Here is a 25,303-nt window from a genome sequence, read left to right as displayed (position 1 = left end):
TCTAACGTGTCTTTTGGAGCAAAAATTAATATAAGACGCAGTCTTATTTTACTATAAGACCCGGGTATAATATAATATAATATAACATAATATAATATAATATTATAATATAATATAATGCCAGGTCTTATATTAATTTTTGCTCCATAAGACACATTAGAGCTGATTGTCCAGCTAGGTCTTATTTTCCGGGAAACACGGTAGCTGTGTGGCTTTGGGAAAAACACCGTAACCATTCTGGCTCCTTGTTTCATGCCTCAGAGGATTACTTCCTATACCGTTCAGGGATGTTCATGATGTTTAAATGAGGTAATACACATAAAAGCTTAACACAATACATGCCAATTATTATTGTAAGGGAAATAGAATGGTTAGATTGGGGGGCAGACCTTGGGTTCTGGGCTGCCTACCAGTGTTTGGGGACTTAGTGTTTCCAGGCCTGAGGCAGTCACTGGACAGGGGTATTAGAGGAGGGATCTTATAGCTCATTTTGGTGAGAAGGACAGATGTTGAAGTGGACATCAGTTTTCTCCTTAGATGCATTCAGGCAAATCTTACAGGTACTTTTATTTTGTGGGCAAGAGCAGAAGGATGTAGAAGGAATTGGAGCAGATGGCTGTTTCTCTCAGGTCCTTGGTGGCTTTCGTCCCCTGCTGGCTTCTGAGTTGTCTGCGTCTGGCCGGGGTCATTATGGGAAGTGGTGATCCCTCTGTGCAGCTTACGCTAAGGAGCTCACCATCCAGGCCCACTCCTTAGGTCTTTACGGTAGAGTATAGAGTCTCTTCCTGGGGATTCTCTTGGGGAGGCTGGCAGGGAGGTGCTGACCGTGAGTTCAAGCTGGACAGGGCAAGGGAGGCATAGAGGATGTTGTCATCCTGGGTGAGAACAGAAAAAAGGGGGTTAGACAGTGGAGGGGGAGCTCTCCCCACGTTACAGCAGCGATCCCACACCTGGGTGCCCTGCCGAGCCCACAGTCGCTCTATTTCTTCCATCCCACCTGCTCCAAGCTTCCCTTTAATTCTTTCAGGCCCTAGTCTGAATGCTTACCTTGGTGTCCAGCTCGGGCTCTCTATGTCGTCCTAGGAAGAAAAGATGTGCTGGGGTCAGGTGGTATGGCAGTCAGGATAGAGAAATGGGCCAGGGACTCAGCAGTGGGGTCATCTATTAGGTCAGGACCAGGGCACGAGGGAGGGGTGGGTGAGGCATAGGAAAGAGGAAACTGCGGAGGGTCACTGTGTGGGAAGAAGGAAGGGCCTAGGTGAAGGAGGGGAGTGATGGTGGGGCTGACCTTTGTTCCCAGTGTTCTCATAATTCTCCTCGGTATTTTGGAAGGATCCCCTGCATGGAAACAAAAGGGTGGAAAATGTGTCCAATGCTGCGCAGAAAAGAGTTAAAACGGGCATTGGGCTCGTTCTCTTCTGGGAGGCTCTGCCACCTGCTTGGACATGCTCAGAAGTTATGTGCAAAGGTTTAAGACGCTCAGCAGGAGGCTGCTGGGAAGAGGATTGAGAGGCAATTTGGGTGTAGCCCAGGAGCGGTCCCTGTGTCCCAGCTTAAAGTGGATTGTTCTAGAGAAGCAGCTTTTGTTGAAAGGGGCACAAGGAGGAGAAATTGAAAGGGTGAGCTCCTGTCCTCTCTGTTGGCACTGGCTCAGTTAAAACGGGAGAAGGAAAACCAGCGAAGATAATCTCAGGTCCTCTGGGTGGGTGCTCAGGTCTTGGTCCCCAGGAGGAGACACCATCCTGGGAGAGGACTCCAGAAAGGCAGCTGACAAAAGTCAGGGAGGGAGAGAAATGAGGGATGGGCCTGTGGGAAGGGAAAGTGTACAAATGGGGAGAAGGATGGAGAAAAGGAAAACTGGGAGCGTTAGGAGGACCAGTGGTCAGGAAAGGAAGGGGAGTCCGGGTGCAGAGGAGAGGCGAGCAGGCTGGGAGCTGAGTGGAGGAGGTGCTCCTGAGAAAAGGCAGATGGTAGAGGAACTGGAGGCAGAGGCTTCTTGTGGCCCCTTGGGGCGCATGACAAGGGGAAAAGGGAGATTGCCTGATGAGCAAGAAAGAGGAGAAAATGTGGCAGCGGCAGATGTGTTCAGGAAGGGTAATGTTCAAGGTGGGAACATCACGATGTACAGAAGGGAAAGCTTTAGAAATGGCGACAAAAGGAGGAGGAAAGTGGATAACAGAGAAGGACCAAAGGAGACATTCTGGGAAAGAATCAGAGAAAGTGCCCGAAACTTAGGTCCACTGTTCTCAGGTTTTTCTTTTTTTAGAGCTGGAGCCTCAGGAAGTGAAGAGCCTGGCCTATTAGCGGCATAAGAGGATGTGGATAAGAAAGTGGAGGATAAGAACAGCTGAGAAAGTCTCCCCAGTTCTCTTCTCATAAAGACACTTCCTGTTTCCGAAACCACACACCCCCACCCCACCCCTCCCCTTGGAGGACAAGCACTCACCTGGCTGGGGCTCTGGCATTAGTCTGCAGACCTGTAGAGGGACCAACAGGGTGTCAGTGTGCCATCCATGGTGGCATCTCTCCTCCCTGCCTTCTATGCTCGTCCTACTCTGAGACCATCCTTGGAGAGATCTGGGCAGCAAAGCGGCTCTGCTGACACCCATCTGGGAAGAGCCTGAGACTCAGAGCGGGCACCCAGCTGGCACCGAGGCCACCCACACCTGTCCTGCTATTGTCCTCAACACCAAATGAGGGGAGCAGCTCTTCTCTGCACCCTGTGTCCCTTTATCCTGCCCTCTCCCCCACCTTTCCCTGTGCATCCTTCTCCCTTCCTCGAACCCTTCCATGATCCCACAACCTGTTCCTTCCACTGCTGAGCCCTGGTCCCCTCCTCCCCCATCGTGTCACAGGCACCACTGCTCCCTCCTGCCCTGACAAACCAGCTTCTTGTGCTCTCCTTCTGAGTGGTGGCTGTCTCTCTCTCCCACCTCTTAAGCTCATGGCTGCAATCTGTGTTTGCCCTGCAGCCCATTCCCCTCCATGTCTTCCGCTGAAACCTCTGCTGTTCCTCCCGGGCCCTCCCCCCTCTACACCCTCAAGTGTCCCTGCAGCATTTCCCAAGGATTTGGCTCCAGTTCACACACATCCTCTCCATCACCCTTCACCTTCCGGGGAGGACTCATCGTCCACGGGACAAACCTCTAATGCACTGGACTTGCCTGTATCCCAACTCCAGCGACCTCCACTCCACTCAGCCATACCCTGGACTTTATATCTGTAATCACGGGGACTGCTGAGACCGCTGAAATATTAAACGCTAGTATCGTTTTTATGCTACAGCTTTCTTTCCTTCCAGTTCTCTCATGTCATCATCCCCCTACACCTGTGCTTCGATCGCCCTGAACTCTTGTTCCTTGATCATCCACTTTGAGGTTATTCAAGTTCCCTGCTGAGCCCTCCACCCTCTCACCAGCTCCTTAACCTCCCGTGTGCCCTTGTCCTTCTGCCACACTGAGTTGACAAATTCCAATCCTGCATGTCTCCCATGGCAGGCAGTGCTATTTGCTTTCCTAATATCCACTCACTTCTTACTGAGTGACAGAACCTTGATTTTATTTGGAGTGGCAAGTGCTCCCCTACAGATAGATGTGGGACATATGACTAAATTCTAGCCAATACGATATAAGGGGACGCATGGGTGGGACTTTCAGAAAGGCTCCTTAGAAGGAAGACAGATAACTGGGGCTTAGTCTTTTTGTCCTTTCCTCCTTCCTCCTGTTTCTTGCTTGGTTTCAGAAATAATGGGCAGAATCTTAGCAGCCATCTTGGACCATGAGGCAATCCAGGATAGGAGCCAGTATCCAGGAGAGTGAGCAGAGAGGTAGGAGCTTGAATGCCTAAGACAGTGGCCTCTGCTGTTTGCCTCCAGATCCTTTTATATGAAGGGAAAATATCTCTGTCTTATTTAAACCACTGTTACTTATGGTCTCTGGTGCCAGCAGATGAACACAAATCCTAACCACTGTGTTTCCCCGAAAATAAGACCTAACCGGAAAGTAAGCCCTAGCACTATTTTTTAATACACCCCCTGAAAATAAGCCCCATGCGTCTTTTGGAGCAAAACTTAATATAAGACCTGGTCTTATTTTCGGAGAAACACAGCAGTAAGTCTTAAACGTTTCTAAACTGCATAGCTGAATACTGCTGGGGAAAAACACAATCACGTGCGATGATGCTTTTACTGATTTATGGCTTCTCATCTGAGTTGAATTCTTAAATACCATCTTCCATTTCCTCAGTGACAGTGTCACATTTTCTCTTTATCTCCGATCCTTATCCTTACTCTCAGGAGACAATCATTATGGTGGGCTTTTTTTGTTTTTTGTCAGAATTTTAAAAATCCACAATTTTTATGTAGTTAAATTTATCAATATGTTTTTTCATTGCTTTTGGGTTTTGTATTATACTTAGGGAAGTCATCTCCACTCCATGGTTCCACCACTATGTATTGAATTACCCACCTTTCCCCATTGGTTAAAAATATTACTTTTAACTTACAAAATTCTCGCATATATTTGGGTCTATTTTTATTCTGCCTGTATTTGTTTTTTTTTTTTCTTTTCTTCCACTGCTTTATTTGTTATCTGTTTATTTATTATATGCTAGTATTGCATCATTTTAATTTATTGTAGCTTAATAACTATAAGTGATAATACTCATATGTATATTTGCCAGGACCTACTCTAAATGGATTGTGTTTAATTTCATGATAACCCCTAAGTAATTACCATTATTATCCCCATTTTACTGATGAATAAGTTGAGGCACAGAGTAATAGTACCGTTGTGCCAGAGTTGACCCATCCAGGACTGACTGCGGGAAGTCAGATTTTATGCTCCTCACTTCTGTGCTTCAATATCTAATAGGGCAAATTTCCTCTCATTGAGCATTTTCTTTAAAATAATTTCAAATCAATTTTGGAGGGTGTTGAGGTATAAATAATTAATGCTTCTAGCTGTGTCCTTTCTTTGAGCTGTAAATGCATACATCCAAATTTCTGATGGACATCTCTACTCATATGCCAGAAAGGTATCTGAAATATAACCTACCCCAAATTAGAGGAAGCATTGTTCTCCCCCAAACATGGTCTCCAACCTCCTATGTTCCCTGATTCACTTGGTGGTTTCATCACACCCTCCCTCACCTAAGTTGTAAACACAGGAATTCCTCCTGCTCCCTCACCCCTACATCAATCCAATCCCCAAGTCTTACTGTCCCCTCTTAATCTTTTCCAGAATCTGGCTCTCTCCCTCCACCCACACTGCCACTGCATGAGACTGGCTCAAACCTGGCCCACCTCCATCCTTTCCACCACAGACTGACATATCTGCAAGGCAGTGAGGTTGTCACTTGCTGCTTCGTGTTGTCTCTGGGATCCGAGGATCTTGGATGCAATTTACAAAGCCTCTTCTCCCATCTCCTGCCTCCACCAAAGCACTGAGCTGCTTACAGTTCCCAGAATGGTTTCCTCTGCTTGGAATAATAGTGAACTCTACACCACCCTTACCACTTCCCTGGCTAATTATTTTTTATTCTTTGAGACTTTTTTGCAGGTGTCACTTCTGGGTAGTCCTCCCTGATTCCCCTTCTTCCTCCCAACCTACTATAGCTCTTTCCAAACGAGCCAATTAGCCCTTGAGGCATCCCCCTCCCCCACTGAATTCCTTGAAAGCAAGACCTGTGCTTTTTTATATCTCCAATCACAAGCCAGACTCTGGAAAATGCGCACCCTACCAACGCTTGCTGAACTGAGCCAACTTCCTGTCCCTTCTGCTCTCTCCTTACTTTTCTCAAGGCAGACGGTTCCCCTCCCCATGAATCAAAAGGTGAGCACTGATGGGAAATGATTTAGTCAAGAGACAGAACTTGAAATGATCAGATTAGTGGAGAGGGGTTGCTCTGGAGCGGTGGTTCTCAACCCTGCTCACTCAGAGACTCCACTGAGCAGACTGTTCACACTGCAGATTCCCACGTCCAGACCTCACCCCGCAGGGATTTGCATTTTTAACGGGCACCAGTGGCCATTCTGAGCAGGTGGGTTCTCAGAAACACCCAGTTGGGAAGCTTGGGGAGAGGGCAGAACCACTTACCTTTGCTTCTCTTCCACCTCAGGTAGACCGTCACTCCCAAAATAGCGATTATGAACACAGCACCAGCCAGTGCCACCCCGACTATAGCTCCCAGAGTCAGGGGTCCAGAGCTCTTGTCAGCTGTGGTACTGAGGCCATCTGTGGTGGCGGCGGTGCTGGGGGTGGCGGTGCTGGGGGCGGCGGTGCTGGTGGGGCCTTCGGTGGTTTTCTTGGGGGCTGAGAAGACAAGAGAAATAAACAAATTCTCCCCTGGAGGACTGGAGTTGTCTGGGTGAAACTGTCACACCTTGTTCCCTAGTTTGGGGAATATTGGGGGTGGGGAGCAGCCCTCTGAAGCTCTCACACAGGGCGGGGAGTAACAAGGTGAAATGCTGAAGGCCGAGAATCCACATCACTCAGTTTAAATCCTGACTCTGCCACTGACCAGTGGTCTGACCTCAGAACCTCATTTCACCACTTACAAACAGTAAGTGATGAACTATAACTTACATTCAACTATAACGCAGGGTTAAGGAATTTTATTGTGGTAAAAGACACATAACAAAATTCACCACTTTACACATATTTAAATGTACAGTTCAGTGGCATTAAGTACATTCACATTGTTGTACAACTTTCACCAGCTTTCATCTCCAGAACTTTTTCATCTTCCCAAACTGTAACTCTGTCTCCATTAAATGACAGCTCCCCATTCTCCCCACCCCAGCACCAAGCATCCACCATTCTACTTTCTAGCTCTATGAATTTGACCACTCTAGATACCTCACGTAAGTGGAATCAAACAGTATTTGCCCTTTTACAGGATTGTTTTAATAAGTGAGAAAACATCTGTAAAGAACCTAATATATATTGGAAATATGTTTTTAACATTAAATTAATATATATTGAACTTTAGTTCTTACAAACAGATTGTACCTTTGTAGATGTTTAATGCACCACTAAAAAATAAAACTGACATAATATGAAGCCGCAGAAAATATATCTACGCCAATAAAATCTTCAGGTCAGTATTGACCAAATTCTCTGTCCACGCTGGTTAGAAATTAATAATAAAACCATAAATACCATCTCTCAATTGAGATAATTTTAAATTTTTAGTAAAAAAATATGTATCTATATATCTATATCTATAATAACACGCTATTTAGCAAATAAAAACCAGAGCGATCTATATTTCAAAAACCCTCCTGGAATATCATTAAAGCTACACTCTAAGCTAAATGCATAGTATTAAATGCTTTCATTATTTAAAACGGGAAGAAATTTTTAAAATTAATAAAATGTTCAATTTTCAAAGAAAAAATAACCAGCCCTAAGGAAACTCACAGTTTGAAAGTAATGAAAACTTATGTAGAAATAAACTTATTAGGAATAAGAATAGCAGATGGAATAAATACAGGAAGTGGTTATCTAGGAAAAAACACACAAGAAAACAGACAAGACTCTTGGAACAACAAGAGTCTGTTTAAATTGTGAGTGTATGCTCAATTATAGGGTGATACATTTTAAAAACTCTGTGAAATGGATGATTTTCTGAAACAAACAAAAATTTAAAAAAATGAATTTTAGTAAGTAATAAAGTTTAACTGACACATAGACAAAGAAGCGAAACACTATTAAGGAACAATTTTTCATAAAGATTCTATGCTCAGGTGATTTTATGAGTAAACTGTCGTAAAAATGTAAGGAACAGATAATTCCTAGACAGAAGATTCCAGAACATTGAGAAATATGGAAAACTATGCAACGCTAATTCATTACATAAAACGACAACCCTGATGCTAATATTCATTCATAATTTTTAAAAAATGATTAAAACAAAAGGCTATTTTTTTTTAACTGATCTGAGTGGAGAATAATACCCAGTATTGGCACAATGGGAGTATAAATTGGCACAACCTGTGGGAATGCACTTGAGAATATCTATCAAAGTGTAAAATATCGACGCGTGCCCTTTGACTCAGTGATTTCAGTGCTAGGAATCTGTCCTGTGGAAATCCTGGTGTAAGGATTGAAAGGCCTGTGTTAAAGAGTGTTCTTTGCAGCATTATTGCGATGTGGCAACAACCTAACTGCCTTTAAATAGAAAACTAAGTAAGTAAGTTATGATACATGACTACAGTGGGGTACCATGCAGCCATTTTTTTAAAAAAGGGCACAGATGTACATGTGCTGAAATGGAAAGATATTTGAAGTATATTAACTAAAAAAACCAAGCTATAGAGCAGAACACCATACAGTTTAATTCTATTGGTGTTATACAAGATGTGATCAAAAGATGCGGTGATTGTTTAAATAAAAAAAAAAAGAGTATTACAGAAAAAGACACATTGCCATTAATCCCCCTCAAAATACTCCCCCTCGCTTTGAGCACACTTATCCCATCATTCCTGCCACTTTCTGAAGCAGTTCTGGAAGTCCTGTTTTGTGAATGTCTTTACTTCGTCCTCCATCAAGACAACGCTTCGTGTCACACATCGCTTCTGGTATACGGCAATTTCTGTCAAATAAAAATGTTACAGTGTGTCCTCCTCCACCTTATTCACTGGATCTGGCTCCGTGCAACTCCTGGCTCTTCCCCAAAGTCAAAATGACCATGAAAGGTAAACATTTCAAATAGATTCAGGACATGGAGGCAGCCATGACAGCGCAACTAAAGACACTCACGAAAGAGGACGTCCAGAACTGCTTCAGAAAGTGGCAAGAATGATGGGATAAATGTGTTCGAAGTGAGGGGGAGTATTTTGGGGGTTAATGGCAATGTGTCTTTTACTGTAATAAAATTTTTAAATGTAAACATTCACCATATTTTTTTTATCACACCACGTATATATCTATATTTTGTATTTGTATGTGTATCTATATCTATATTTACATCTATATCTGTAAGAAAGAACATTTCCACAGAAAGAAGTAGTGGCTGGGGAGATAAAGTGGAGAGGGAGGGATGTACTTTCCATTTGACTCCCTTCTGTGTTGTTTGACCATTTTTTATTATGTGCAAGTATTAATAGTACCTTTATTAATTTTAAAATGTAACATTTGTTTTTATCAAAGTTGTATAGTCACATAATTTTAACAGTCCACGAATTCTAGACAGGTTATAAAAATAGCAACTCACTGAATAAGCCTCCTCACTTCCTTCCCACTCCACCAGAGACAGCTATTTTCAGCACCTTTAGCTATTTCTTTTGGTATTAACCTCATATTTCTCAATCACGTGCATTTACTGCTGTTGCTTGAGTGTGTTGTTTTAGGTAGCATGTATTCTCTTCCTAGTATTGAAATTGAAGAATTAGATCTTTTACACCCCATTTTCTCTATCTTACTCAACCTCTCAGCATTTGATATTCTCTCTTCCATGAAATGGGTTCTTCCCTTGGCTTCTGGGACACCATTCTCTCTTGGTTCTTCTCCTGCCTCCTAGCAGCTCCTCCTCAGTCTTCTTCGTTGGTTCCTCCTTGTCTTCCCAACCTGAGCCACTCATGGGTCAGTCCTAGCACATCTTTTCTGTCTCCACTCACCTCCCAGATAGTCTCACACAGTCCCACGGCATTAACTTCCAGCGGAATGCTGATTACCCCCAAATGTACACATCCAGCCAACTCGCCCTGCACTCCAGACACATCTGTCCCGCTGCTTATCATGCCTCCGTTTGTTTGTTTAGCAGGATCTCAAATTTAAGATGTGCAAACAGAATTCTTGATTTCCTCCCAAACCTGCCGCAGCCTCCCATTTCCCATTCCCAGGAAATGGCATTTCCATCCTTCACGAGTCAGGTGACAGGCCTTACAGTCAGCCGTGGTTCTTCTCTCTTTCTCATCCCCCACATCCATTCATCTGCAGATTCAGCCTGCTCTATTTTCAGTCTGTAACCAGGGTCTGGCCGCTTCTCAGCCCCCATCCCCCACCCTAATCAAGCCGCATCGCCTCTCACTGGTGCTCATGCTTTTGACCTTGCTCATCTGTACAGTCTTGTTTTCCATCCAACAGCCAGAGGAACACTTTTACAGTGTAAATCAAGTCATTGCACTCCTCTGCAGGAAACCCTCACTAGCTGCCATTGCACTGAGTCAAGGTTCTTTCCTTGGCTTTCAAAGCCACACCAGACGTGCCCCACGGCCAGTTCTGACCTCACCTCCTGCCACCTCAGCCTCTTCCTCTGCTTCAGCCACACTTTCCCAGCTCATGGCCTTTGCCCTTGCTGTTTCCTTTTGACTGGAACATTCGTCTCTAGACCCTCTCCCTCACTTCCTCCAGATCTGGATTTTTCTGCTGGCTTCTCTACCACTTTGTGCCTTTGGAGGCTGGTCTTGGTAGACTCCATCCATGGGCTCTCTCACACCCTGGTTCCCATACAGTGGCCAGTGGGGGTCACCAGCAGGAGATGGAGAGGGTAGGTCAGGGCATAGCCCTTTGCTCTCTCCCTGATGGGTATTGTATGAGTCAGGGTTCTCCAAAGAAACAGAACCAATAGGATATAAGCGTTTTATCATGTGGGATTGGCTCACGAGATTCTGAGAGGCTCCACGATCTGCCTTCTGCAAGAAGAGGGCCTGGGAGAGCCAGTGATGTAGTTCTAGTCCATCCTGAAGGCCCGAGAACCGGGAGCTCTGACGTCTGAAGGCAAGAGAAGATGGACGGAGGTTCCAGCTTAAGTGGAGAGCAAATTTCCCCTTCCTGCAATTTTTGTTCTAGTCGGGCCCACAAGGGCTTGGGTGATGCCCACCTCTAATCTCTTCTGGAAACACCCTCACAGACACATTTAGAAATAAAGTCTCAACAGCCATCTGGGCATCCCTCAGCCCAGCCAAGTTAACATGTAAAACTAACCATCATGGTCATGTTGACTCTATCTCCCCAGAAGCCACAGTTCCCCACTGGGGCCCCGTGTCTACTCCCTCTGCTGCTCCTCATGTCTGGTCCCAGGTGTCTCATCATCCCAGACTGGTTTCCCTACCTGGTGCCCCACTCAAAACTCTCCTCAGTTACCTGTTTAAGTGGCTGCTTCCTGCCGGGACACTGACTAGTGTACCCAGGCCTTCCCTGTTCCGTCTGAATAACATTGCACCTCTAGCAACCTGTATCCCACTGATTCTGCTTTATTTTCCTCCTTTTCTCTTTTCACCACCACCTAACACACAGACATAATTAATTTGTTTGCTTTTTTGGGGGTTGTCTTCCCACACTCAAATGTAAGATCCATCGTTGATGGCAATTTTTTTAACTGCTGTTTCCCCAGTGCTCAGATTAGCAATGACACATAGTAGGCACTCAATCAGTAGTTGTTAAATTAATGAATGAAATAATTTTCTCTTGGAATTTCAAGGCGTTCAACCACTATCTTCCAGCTTCTTGTGTTGCTATTAAGACATCTGAAGCCATTCTGATTCCCAGATCTCCACATGTGACCTGTTTCTTTCCTCCTTGGAAATTTGTTGGATCTTCTTTTTATCCCTGACATTTTGAAATTTCATGTTGCAGTGCCCTGAGGCAGGTCTTTTTATTTTTACCCATTTGCTGGGCTCTTTTGTTCTGGATAATTTCTAGAGCAATTTTGTTGATATTTTCTTCCCCATGACTTCTCTCTTCTCTGTTTCTGCAACTTGCATTATTCAGAGGTTGGACCTCTTGGACCAATCCCATTTTTTCTTATCTTTTCTTATAGTTTCTATATTATATTAATTGAATTGTATCTGTTACTATATAAGGGAATATTCATAGGTTCTGGGGATTAGGATATGGGTATATCTTTTTGGGAGGCCTCTAGTCAACTCACTACAGTTTCCAAATCTTTGACCTTTTTGTTTTACCCTCTAAGAGATTTCCATAAATTTTATCTTTCAAGCCTGTTATTGAGTTTTCCATCTTGGCTATTATATCTCTAATTTCCAAGAGCTCCGTTATTATATGGAAAGCTCCTTCATAAAGTACCCTTTCTTGTCACATGCATGGGTGACCTTCTGAGAGTGAGAGTTATTTGACAGTGTTATTCTCCCTCCATTGTTTTGGTTTCTTTCAGATTCTTCTTTACCACTCCCCCCATCCTCACCACCCCCATTTGTTTTGGTCTCCATGTTTCATGGAAGAAGCTTCCCTTAAATGTTTAACCATACTTTAAAATGGCGTCTCTAACCTTGAGCATCCAAGCACAGCTGAAGACAGGGTATAGTCCTCAGTGCTGGGGGATTTGATGCAAGGCCGAGACCCCAATTTCCTTGCCTCCTTGGATCCCAGGGTGCAGAAAGCCACGCTGATTGGAAGCTGTGTGTGTGGAATGGGAGAAAGTGCTTGTCAGCTAGTGGGTTGTAGAGTGATGTATTAGAGTTCTAGATCTTTTCTAGGCCCATCAGGTAGATTTCCCAGAGAGAATCTCCTGATTTCTTGTTTTTGGGGTGGGGGAAGAGCAACCTGAGCCCTGGGAAGGCATCTAAGAAGGTGGGGCTGTTTAGGTCTCATCAATTCACCAAATCTTTAGTTTTAAGGGCTGAACCCTTGTCACCAGTTGTGCCCCTGGTTCTCCCCACCACTGCCACCCCAGTGTCTATCTGGTTCATTCTTTCTGGAAAGCAAATCTCCAATATTTTGCTGAGGTGGGGGGTAGGGGTATGGAGGTCTGCCTGCTCCTTAAATAGATTTTCAGCTAGTCCTCTAGATTTCAGACCCCCTTTTACTCCCACTTTCAGGGGTATTTGGGGTTGTCATTCCTGAATCTTTAAGGGGATTTACAGTGCAGACTGCTTTGCTTCTGGGTTTCCCCACTGCTGGTTTAGAGTTTAGCTCCTCTGGTCTCCTAAGCCACTTACATTAGTCCATCTGTTTCCAGCTTCCTATATTTTGTTTTTGTCCATCTACTCACATTTTTTGTCCTTGTGGCTTTTTGTCTTTAAAAAATTCCCTTTGCTGTCATTTTAGCTGATTTTGGGAGGCACTGGAGGTAAACATGTGGATATAACCCACCACCATCTTGGTCAGATTTATGCATTACTTTTACAATGAAAATTATAAAAGATAAACATTCAAAAATAATATTACATATTAATAATAAAAATCAAGCATATAGATGATAAAACTTTATGAGACATATAGATGAGCTTTAGAAGAACACTACCAAGGTTTACAGAGGAATATAAAATAGGACCTGTTCTTGGGTGGGAAGATATACTGATTTCTGTGTCTTTCCATTGCTTTATAGGTTTAATGCAATTCTGATTTTAAAAATCCTCATGAGTGTTTTCTCAGAACTTACTCTAACTTACTTACTCTAACAAATTTACTCTAACATTTATGTGAAAGAATAGGCAGGCAATAATAATAAAGTTACTGAGGAAGAAGTAATGTGTTTGAGATGGAAATTGTCTTATCAGCCACTGAAATATGATAAGGTTACAATAAATAAAACACGTGGTACTGATATAAGAAAATACAAGTGACACATACAAGATCAGACAATTAAGTATGTGAACTTTCCACCGTGTAAGCGCATGGTGGAAAGCTCGGGAACTTTAATTGTCCAACCTTGTATCTGATAAGGGGTTAATATCCAAAATATATAAAGAACTCATACAACTCAATAGCAAAACCCCAAAAACCCTATTAAAAAATGGGCAAAGGACCTGAATGGACATCTCTCCAAAGAACACATACAAAAGGGCAACAGGTACTGAAAAGATGCTCAGCATCACCATTCATTAGGGAAATGCAAATTACAACCACAATGAGTTATGTTTCATTAATAATGATGGCATCTCCTCTCAATAAACACAAATGCTGTATTATGGGCTATGTGACAACAGGAATTATCACTTGAATAAATAAATAAATAAATAAATATATATATATATATATATATATATATATATATATATATATACATACATATATATATATGTATATATATGAATTGAAAATTAAAGACTGATTTAAAAGTGAAAAAAAAACCCAATCCACAATGAGCTATCACCTCACATCTGTTAAAATGGCTATCATGAAAAGACAAGAAATAACAAATGCTGGAGTGGATATGGAGAAAAGGGAACCCTTGTGCACTGTTGGTGGGAGTGGAAATTGGTGCAGCCGCCATGGAATGTGAACCAGTATGGAGGGTCCTCAAAAAATTAAAAATGGAACAACCTTATGTTCTAGCAATTCCGCTCCTCGCAATATATCCAATGGAAATGAAAACATTAACTTGAAAAGACAACTGCACCCCTATGTTCATAGAAGCATTATTTATGAAAGCCGAGACATGGAAACAAACTAAGTGTCTAATGATGGATGAGTGGATAAAGAAGTTGTGGTATGTGGTATACACATATATATGAATATTATTCAGCCGTAACAAAATGAGGAAGTCCTACCATTTGCAACTACATGGATGGATCTGGAAGGCATTATGCTAAGTGAAATAAGTCACACAGAAAAATACAAATACTGCATGATCTCACTTTTACATGATATCTAAAAAAATAACCCAGAAAACCAAATTCATAGAAAAAAAGATCAGATGTCTGGTTATAAGAAGCAGGATGTGGGGGGAGGGGAAATCAGAAAGATATTTAAAAGGTACAAACTTCTAGTTATAAGATAAATCAGTAATAGGGATGCAATATACACATAATGATTATAGCTAACACTGATTATGATACATAGGAAAGTTGTTAAGAGAGTAAATCTTAAGAGTTCTCATCACAAGAAATTTTTTTACCTTTTTTCTTCTTTTCTGTTTATTATATCTATATGAGCAGATGGATATTAGTGGAACCTACTGTGGTAATCATTTCATAATATCTGTAAGTCAAACCATCATGCTGTATGCCTTAAACTTGTACAGTGATGTATGCCAATTATTTCTCAATAAAACTGGAAAAAAATTGTGGGTTAGCATTCTAAGAGGAACTATGTAAAGAACATAAAAATATTTGAGACATCATCAAAATGGTAGCGTGAGGTGAGCCTCTGTAAAGCTCCCCTGGAATTTACAACAAATCGAACAACAATAACTCCACAAAGGACTCCCTGCACAGCAGACAGGCAAGACGAAGAGGCCCACTACTGAATTCATCTAAAGGTGGGCGCATTGCGCAAGTGGGGGAGGAGGGAAGGGAAAAGTGTGGAGATGGAGCCGCGCGGGCGCAGGACCGAGACCTAGCTCAGTGCTCCGAGCTCGCTGCTTCCCGAAACTACCGCAGCTGCAAGAGAGGGAAGAACTCGGACTGCTAGGGCTCCGCTTATGGCCCACAGGGCTGAGGGGGCAGCATATAACATGGCTGAACCCAACGCTCACGGCAGAGACCTCGGAGAAAAGACTGAGGGAAGAAGGCTGAAGACAGTGGTTTAAGCCCGCACTGCCGAGCAGAGAACAGAAGCTTTAGGTACTAAGACTAGCCGCCCCCTCCTTACCCTCCCAGAGCTTGCCCCGCCCCCACCTGCCCAGTGCTAGAAGCAGAACAGTAGCAGTGTCAGATCAAAAGAACAGAGTATTTGCTGTTCTGATAACTGTGGACCACAGACACAGATTCGCAGCCCAACTAGTTCCGGCAAAGGGGAGGGAGCTGTGGAAGCAGGACCGGCTGTGGTAGTGGTTGCCGCCATTGCTCTGGGCCACGTCTCGTAAATCACCTGCCCCTGGCCCCACCTATCTGGGTGGATCCCTGCAGGAGTAAACAGAACTGCTGAAACGTACGAGCTCTGAATCTGGTGCAGGAAGAGCTTTGGAACTTCAAAAGCTCTCTGCATACCCACACAGACACTGCACCCTGTGACCCAGGCAAACTACTAACAGAGGAGAAGTCTGTCTCCCAGGGAATCTCCCCATTGTGTGAGAAGCTGGAATAGTGCAGAGAAAACATAGCACTACTGTGTGAGAGAGAAAAAAGAGGCTGCAGTCGGAGAGAATAAAACATTCTACCAACAAGTACTGGAAAACAAAAGAAAGATCTCTTCCTATCAACCTGTTGCAGAAGCCACTCCTGTAGATGTCTAGGAAGAGAAATAATAAATCAGTAATTGCCATGAATAACCAAGGCAACAAGACAGCTCGGGAAGAAAGTGAAAAGTCTCCAGAAAAAGAACTTAAAGATATGGAAATACGTGACTTAAATGACAGAGAATTCAAGATTGCAGTTCTGGAAAAACTCAACGAGATGCAAGAAAACACAGAAAGGCAGTTTAATGAATGCAGAAATGCAATCAAAGAACAACATGAGCATTTTACGAAAGAGATTGAAATTTAAAAAAAGAACCAAATAGAATTTCTGGAGATTAAGAACTCGATAGAATAAATTAAGAATGAAATAACCAGCTTAGGTAGTAGAGTTGACCAGATGGAGGAAAGAATCAGTGACATCGAATATAGAAACCTGGAAATTACACAGATGGAAGAAGAAAGAGACTTGAGACTTAAAAGAAATGAAAGAACTCTACAAGAACTTTCTGATTCCATCAGAAAGAGCAATATAAGAATAATGGGCATGCCAGAAGGAGAAGAAAGAGAGAAGGGAACAGAGAATACATTCAAACAAATTGTCAATGAGAACTTCCCAAACTTGTGGACAGAACTGGACCCTCAAATCCAAGAAGCAAATAGAACACCTAATTACCTCAATCCCAACAGGTCTTCTCCAAGGCACATTGTATTGAAGCTGTCTAAAATCAATGACAAAGAAAGAATCCTCAAGGCAGCCAGGGAAAAGAAGACGGTAACCTACAAAGGAAAGCCCATTAGATTATCACCAGATTTTTCAACAGAAACTCTACAAGCCAGGAGGGAATGGAACCAAATATTCAAACTATTGAAAGAGAGAAATTATGAGCCAAGAATAATATATCCAGCAAAGGTATCCTTTAGATATGAAGGAGGAATAAAGATCTTTCCAGACATACAGAAGCTGAGGGAATTTTCTAATACACGACCTGCACTACAAGAAATACTAAAGGAGGCTATTCGACCACCATCAACAGGGACAATTTGTGGCAACCAAAACATACAAAGGGGGAAAGTCAAGGCCTGAACCGGAATATGGGAATGGAGAAAGTAAGCATGCTAAAGAAAATGCAATACTCTTAATGTCAGACTTTCTTTTACATAAACTTAAGGGTAACCACTCAAAAAAAAAAAAAAATTCAGAACTGATATATATACATATATATATATATATATATATATATATATATATATGTATATATATATATATATACTGTAATAAAAGAAGAAACAGAGGGAAACATCATAGAACACCACCACAGAGAAATAATAGACAACAACAAAAAGGCAAAAAACAATGGAGACACAGCTTTACCAGAAAACTAAAGATAGAATGACAGGAAATCCTCACACATCAATAATCACCCTAAATGTAAATGGACTGAACTCACCAATAAAAAGGCACAGAGTAGCAGATTGGATCAAAAAACTAAACCCAACCATATGCTGTCTCCAAGAGACACATCTCAGCTACAAGCACAAGGATAGACTCAAAGTAAAAGCGTGGAAATTGACACTCCAAGCAATTGGTACCCAGAGAAAATCAGGTGTAGCCATAATGATATCAGATGAAACAGACTTCAGGGTGAAAAAGATAACAAGAAACAAAGACAGACATTTCATAATGGTAAAGGGGACTATACAACAAGAAGACATGAGTCATCAATATTTATGCCCCCAATCAAGGAGCACCGAAATATACCAAGCAACTACTAACAGAACTAAAGGGAGAAATTGACCAAAACACAATTATACTAGGGGACTTAAATACATCATTGACAGCTATGGATAGATCATCCAAACAAAAAATAAATAACGAAATAGCAGCCCTAAATGACACATTAGATGAAATGGACATAATTGACATTTATAGAGCACTTCATCCCATTCTTTTTTAGTATATACGGAACATTCTCAAGGATAGACCATATATTAGGACACAAAATCAGCCTCAGCAAATTTAAGAAGATTGAAATAATACCATGCATATTCTCTGATCACAAGGCTTTGAAATTGGATATCAACTGCAAAAAGAAAGCAGGAAAAAACACAAATACATGGAGATTAAACAACATACTTTTAAAGAACGACTGGGTCCAAGAAGAAATTAGAGGAGAGATCAAAAGATACATAGAAACAAATGACAATGAAAATACATCCTACCAAAATTTTTGGGATGCAGCGAAAGCAGTTTTAAGAGGGAAATTTATCTCATTACAGGCCTATCTCAAGAAACAAGAAAAATCCCAAGTAAATAACCTCATGTTACACCTTAAAGAACTAGATAAAGAAGAACAAGTGAAACCCAAGGTCAGCAGAAGGAAGGAAATAACAAAAATCAGAGCAGGACTAAATGAAATAGAGAACAAAAAGACAATAGAAAAAATTAACGTGACAAAGAGCTTGTTCTTTAAAAAGATTAACAAAATTGACAAACCCTTGGCTAGACTTACTAAGATTAAAAAGAAAGAAGACACTGATTAACAAAATCAGAAATAAAAAAGGGGAAGTCATCACGGACACCACAGAAATGCAAAGGATCATCCAAGAATACTATGAAGGACTATACCATACCACACTATACCACAAAATTCAATAACCTAGAAGAAATGGACAAGTTCTTAGAAACATATAGCCTTCCAAGGCTGAACCATGAAGAACTGGAAAATCTAAACAGACCGATCACCAGTAACAAAATTGAATCAGTCATCCAAAACCTTCCCAACAGCAAAAGTCCAGGACCAGATGGCTTCTCTAGTGAATTCTACCAAACCTTCAAAGAGGATCTAATACCGATCCTGCTCAAACTCTTCCAAAAATTGAAGAAGAGACAGTACTTCCTAACTCATTTTATGAGGCCAACATTACCCTGATACCAAAACCTGGTAAGGACAACACAAAAAAAGAAAACTACAGACCAATATCTCTGATGAATACAGATGCAAAAATCCTAAACAAAATTCTAACAAATCGAATGCAACAATGCATTAAAAAGATTATTCATCATGACCAAGTGGGTTTCATCCCCGGAGCACAAGGATGGTTCAACATCCGAAATCCATCAATGTGACACATTACACAAACAAAATAAAGGACAAAAATCATATGATTATATCAATTGATGCAGAAAAAGCATTTGACAAGATGCAACATCCATTTACGATTAAAACACTTAATAAAATAGGCATAGAAGGAAAATACCTTAACCTAATAAAGGCCATATATGACAAGCCCTCAGCTAATCTCATAATTAATGGTGAAAAACTGAAGCCCTTTGCTCTACATTCAGGAATACGACAGGGCTGTCTCCTATCACCTCTGCTTTTCAACATAGTGTTGGAAGTCCTCGCCAGAGCAATCGGTCAAAAGAAATAAATAAAAGGCATCCAAATTAGGAATGAAGAAGTTAAATTATCACTCTTTGCAGATGACATGATGCTATATATAGAAACCCTAAAGACTCCACCAAAAAGTTTTTACAATCAATGAATACAGTAAAGTTGCCGGCTACAAAATCAACGTAAAAAGTCCATTGCTTTCCTATATACTAACAATGAAATCTCAGAAAAAGAAATACAAAAAACAATTTCTTTTGCAATTGCAGCAAAAAGAATAAAATACCTAGGAATAAACTTAACCAAGGATGTGAAGGACCTATATGCTGAAAACTATAAGACATTTTTGAAAAAAATTGAAGAAGACACAAAGAAATGGAAAGACATTCCATGCTCATGGATTGGAAGAATCAACATAGTTAAAATGGCCATATTACCCAAAGCAATATACAGATTTAATGCAATCCCCATCAACATCCCAATGGCATTTTAAAAGTAATAGAACAAAAAATCATCAGATTTGTTTGGAACTACAAAAGACCCTGAATAGCCAAAGCAATCTTAAGAAAAATGAACAATACTGGAGGTATCACATTCCCCGACTTTAGCTTGTACTATAGGGCTACAATCATCAAAACAGCATGGTATTGGCAGAAACACAGACACATAGACCAATGGAATAGAATTGAGAACCCAGAAATAAAACCACATAAATATGGACAGATAATTTTTGACAAAGAAGCTAAAACATACAATGGAGAAAAGACGGCCTCTTCAATAAATGGTGCTGGGAGAATTGGATAGCCACGTGCAAAAGAATGAAACTGGACTGCTATCTGTCACCATGTACCAAAATTAATTCCAAATGGATCAAGGACTTAACCATAGACCCGACACAATAAACTGCATAGAAGAAAACATAGGTACTAAACTTATGGACCTTGGGTTCAAAGTGCATTTTATGAATTTGACTCCAAAGGCAATGGAAGTAAAAGCTAAAATAAACAAATGGGACTATATGAAACTTAAAAGCTTCTGCATAGCAAAAGAAACCATCGACAAAATAAAGAGGCGACCAACTGAATGGGAGAAGATTTTTGCAAACAGTGCCTCCGATAAGGGGCTAGTATCCAAAATATACAAGGAACTCATGAAACTCAACAACAAAAAAACAAACAACCCAATTGAAAAATTGGCAGAGGACCTGGAGAGACATTTCTCCAAAGAGGACATACAAATGGCAAATAGACATATGAAAAAATGCTCAACATCACTAATCATCAGAAAAATGCAAATAAAAACCACAATGAGATATCACCTCACCCCAATTAGAATGGCTATCAACAAGACAAATAGTAACAAGTGTTGGAGAGGCTGTGGAGAAAAAGGAACCCTCATATACTGTTGGTGGGAATGCAGACTGGTGCAGCCGTTATGGGAGGCAGTGTGGAGGTTCCTCAAAAAATTACGAATAGAATTGCCATATGACCCAGCAATCCCTCTCCTGGGTATCTACCAAAAAAATCTGAAAACATTTATCCATAAAGACACGTGTGCTCCAATGTTCATTGCAGCTTTGTTTATGGTGGCCAAGACATGGAAACAACCAAAATGTCCTTTGATAGATGATTGGATAAAGAATTGTGGTATAGATACACAATGGAATACTATTCGGCGGTAAGAAAAGATGATATAGGAACATTTGTGACAACATGGATGGATCTTGAGAGTATGATGCTAAGCGAAACAAGTCAGATAGAAAAAGCAGAGAACCATATGATTTCACTGATATGTGGTATATATAAACCAACAACAACAAAAGAATAAGACAAACAAATGAGAAACAAAAACTCATAGACACAGACAATCGTTTAGTGGTTACCAGAGGGTAATGGGGGAGGGGGATGGGAGATGAGGATAAGGGGGATCAAATATATGGTGATGGAAGGAGAACTGATTCTGGGTGGTGAACACGCAATGGGATTTATAGATGATGTAATACAGAATTGTACACCAGAAATCTATGTAATTTTGCTAACAATTTTCACCCCAATAAATTTAATAATAAAAAAAAAATTTTGACCCTGTCAAAATTTAACAAACAAAAACCAGTGAAACAGAATAGAGAGACCAGAAATGGATACTATTCTACAGAAGAACTTAAAAGCCAGGCCCATGAATCAGTGAAGAAGAGAAAGAATATTCAGTAAATCAATAAATGGGATTGAGACAATTGATTAGTTTCTTGGTATAAAGATTGATTTAGTTCTTTACCTCACACCGTATACCAAAATAAATTCTCACTCCATTAAAGAGTTTTATTGTGGAAAGAAATCATACAAAAATTAGAATAAATTAAAATAGTTTCAACCCGTAATGGGATAGAGTATTTTGTGCTTAGAAATTAAAGAAAAAGATTACAAAGGATAATACTCTTAGAGTTGGCTACAAATAAAACACTTGTATGTAAAAAAAATTAATGACATTAGGGAGACCACCTCAGGGATCATATAGATGCCTGATTACTGCATTGTATACCTGAAGCTGAAGCTGAACAATAATGAATGTCAACTACAAGTTTATATGTATGTATATACTTACAAGAAGCAGAGTACAGCGTAAGGAAGAGAGACAGTGGAAATGTAATGGCTGTGTGCGATGTCAGAGGGGTAGGGGATGGGGGAGGGGTGTTGACACAGTGTGAGGGATATAAATGATAAACGTCTAAGTATTATTTTGTTTTGTGCACCTGAAACTAATAAAAAGTTTAAAAAGATCTATAAGTATTAGCCTTATATAATCATGTAATCTTTTCCTTTCACTTCTATGATTAAAATTGTTCAACAACAAAAATTAATGAGCTAATCACAAACCTATATTTGCTGCAAATATTCCCTTAATGTTATGTCTTTGCATGGTGGTACTTGGATTAAAAACATTTCTTTTTATTACTTTCCTGTATTTCTTTTTTTAAAATAATGAGCCTGGATTTCCTATTAATTGTGTTAATTAAAAAAGTTAATTTATTGATGAAAAACTCATACTATTAATAAATGTGACAGAGAAATGAGAAAAGGAAGAATAAGGGAAACATGAAGCTGGTTCTAAAAAGAGACATAATCTCTTAAATGGCCATTTAAGGAGATATGGAGAAGGTGTAGGAAATATAAATCCAAGGCTTTCTCACTTAATCCAGGTGGTGAGACATTTTCTAATTGCTCTAACACCAGCTTGGTAATCAAGATGGGCAGTGGTTTACCCAGGGAGGGCAGCGTGGGGCTCAAAGAGTGTCCTTCCCAGCCAGGAGCAGTAATTCCTCACTGACATATTAATACTTTAGAATTACCAGTGCAAGTGATTATGAAAAGCATCCAACTTAGTTAATTGTTAGTTTTCTCCAAAGTTTTCTACAGACAACACGCCCACTCATTGCCTGCTCCTGGGAGACAGCCCCTCCCCCACATCCCTGGAGACAGATAAACCCAGGTTCAAGTTCTGATGCCCACTGAGAGATCTATTAATGCAACACACCCCATTGTTAGGTTAAACATAGGTCAAAACAATAATATGATCAAGTCAGTGGGTGAGGCTGATTGGCTCATGGTTAAGAGAGGAGGCTCTGGGGTTCAACTGCGTTTAAAGTTTGCCTGTATCATGAGTGGTGACTTTGGGCAGGTGCGAGCCTCAGGTTCCCCATCTGTAACAGTCCCTGCTGTTATTGTGGGGTTGTGCAGGTTAACTAGCGCGATGCATACCAAGGTGTCAGCCTGGTCACATGCACAGTAAGCGGGAGCTGCTGTTATTGCTGCTACAGAGGGGCCTCTAACGACCAGGACAGGGGAGCAGGATCAGAGTGGAGAAGGGGACAACATAGGGCCTCCTGTGGCAGAGGTGGGGACTGGGGGGTCAGCGAGAGGCTAGGAGGGTAAGGAAGATGGAGACAGGAAGAGGGAGATGGTGAAGGGGAAGAAAGAGATGGGACCAGGGCAGGGAATATTGGAGGCTGTGTTGTGGGGAGCAGAGTGGGAGAAGGAAACAGGGGGATTGGGAAAACAGGTGATGGGGTGTTACTAGGGAATCGGGGGCTCCTCAGGGCGTTGTTGGGACCTACTCTGTGTGCCAGGCTGAGCTCATGGCTGTGGGGAGGCACAGATATGGGAATAGCTGGAGTTCCACACGGACACAGGACAAAAGGAAGGAGACCACACACTGAAGAAGTCAAGTCCACCTTGAAGATGTGGGATGAGGGTGGGGGCAGGGCTGGAGCCCCCATTTGGAGCAAGAAGAGAGGGTAACTGGGGAGCCCAGAAAGCGCGGAGGCCTGGGGATGAGGGTGTGGGCTGGATCTGGAGCAGGTAGTGAGGGAAAGGGCAAGACAGTGCAGATTTGGGGAAGATTAAGACGAAAAGAATAAAGTTGGCTCAGGCCTGGGGGGAGAGTTGGGGTTGGCAGGGAGAGGTGTTTGAGAGAAGGTCAGCAAGAGAGGGGCCTGGACCAGGCTGGGGTATGAGGCCACCAATGGCCTTCGAAAGCCTCAGCCAGGGCAGCTGGACTCACCGCGGGTGATGGTGAGTTTGGTCCCAGGGATGGACTGCCAGTATATCTTGTCATGATTCTGGAGGGTCAAGTGCACTCGGCAGAAGTACGAACTCTTGTCCTCCCTCCGCAGGTTAGAGATCTGGAGGGAGCCGTTACTCCAGTCCTTTGTCCAGTTCAGGGAGAGCCGGTCCTTGAAATCCTTATGGATGTAAGGAGGAGTCATGTTGTAGATGAAAGCCCCATGGAACTGTGTCCATCTCCAGGATATACTCACACTGAGAACACTGGGTAACTCCCAGGGGTGACAGAAGGAGAAGGGGATGTGGACGGAGCCACCTTCAGGGGCTGAGAGTTTCCCTGGTTGGTAGACCTCATAGTCCAACTTTGAACTGCATTTTGTTGAACGCCCTGAAGGAGGGAGGGAGAGGGAGAAACCTCAAATTGGGGGTGGTGGTGGGTGGGGGACAAAGAGGTAGCCCTGACCAGGTGGCACCCTCACCCAATGGCAGAAGTGTGACAGATGGTAGGAATGGTCCTCTATCTGGGTGTCCTTCTCTCCACACTAGGGGTTAGGGGGAGGGGGAGCGATGGGGGTCCCAGCACTGTGGGACCAGACCTTTGCTTGTGGGGGATGGGAGGCCTGGCCGGCCACCCCAGCAGACCTCTTCTCCAGACACCCAGCATAAGCCCCTCCCGGGGGCTCCCCCATGGCCCTGGGCAGAGCCAGGATGGTCTTGGCCACTCACCAGCCTGCAGAGACATCAGCAGCAGCAGCAGCAGCAGCAGCAGCAGCAGCAGGGGCCGCAGCAGGGGCAGACCCATCGCCTTGCTCTCTTCCGGGGAGATGAGAAGACAAGCACAGACCTCAAGGCCAGAGGGAGGCCCCGCGGAGGGGCCAGCTCAGGAAGTCTGGGCAGCAGGAGAGGGACGATCAGCCTCCTGCAGAGGACAGAGGAAGGGTGGGAGCCTTCCCCAATTTGGTGCCCAGAGTGACCAGTACTTCCTGTATCAATCTGGCTTCTTCTTTTCCTCTATTGCAAAAGGGCCTCCCTTGTGGTCAGTGCAAAGGGAGCCACGATGTAGGTGTCCAGCCTCCATCTTCACACTGAAGGGCGTGATCCTGACTTTGGCTTGTTGGGGCCTCTCCTCTCCCACCTCAGCTCCCTGCCTCTGCCAGCGCCCTCCTCATCTTAGCAGTCAGTCTCCATCTCTCTCTGTCTCTCACTCTCTCTACCTTTCTCCTCTTCTCTGAGTGTCTCTCAGCCTGTTTCTCGCTCTCATCTCAGGGGGAGGGGCAACAGCAGGACCAGCTCAGGCTCTTTCAGGAAAGGAAAGGCGGCCCTGAGTCT

General features: G+C 42.5%; 1 protein-coding gene across 1 annotated transcript; it reads right to left on the bottom strand.

Moving 5' to 3' along the window:
• Nucleotides 1-542: 542 nt before the first annotated feature.
• Nucleotides 543-25,167, bottom strand: PILRA (paired immunoglobin like type 2 receptor alpha). The gene is made up of 7 exons (XM_074328333.2): nt 24,701-25,167; nt 23,973-24,362; nt 6,096-6,311; nt 2,447-2,477; nt 1,289-1,338; nt 1,048-1,079; nt 543-875 (listed from the first exon to the last, which is right to left on the bottom strand). Exons 1-7 carry the CDS (start codon nt 24,774-24,776, stop codon nt 753-755), a joined length of 918 nt encoding a protein of 305 aa, XP_074184434.2. The 5' UTR covers nt 24,777-25,167; the 3' UTR covers nt 543-752.
• Between the last annotated feature and the right edge of the window lie 136 nt (nt 25,168-25,303).

This window comes from Rhinolophus sinicus, chromosome 3, assembly GCF_057876585.1.
Source record: "Rhinolophus sinicus isolate RSI-liver-muscle chromosome 3, RSI-T2T, whole genome shotgun sequence".
In the NCBI taxonomy this organism is placed as follows: Eukaryota; Metazoa; Chordata; class Mammalia; order Chiroptera; family Rhinolophidae; genus Rhinolophus; species Rhinolophus sinicus.
The sequence above is the reverse complement of the archived record's forward strand: the minus strand, read 5'-3'. Positions and strand labels throughout refer to the sequence as shown.

Excerpts from the sequence above, each read along its gene's own strand:
- PILRA (XM_074328333.2), bottom strand. The coding sequence starts at position 24,776 with ATGGGTCTGCCCCTGCTGCGGCCCCTGCTGCTGCTGCTGCTGCTGCTG. Across the intron at positions 1,080-1,288 it reads TGAGAACACTGGGAACAAAG|GACGACATAGAGAGCCCGAG; the intron begins GTCAGCCCCACC and ends TTTTCTTCCTAG. Across the intron at positions 876-1,047 it reads AGCCCGAGCTGGACACCAAG|GATGACAACATCCTCTATGC; the intron begins GTAAGCATTCAG and ends GTTCTCACCCAG.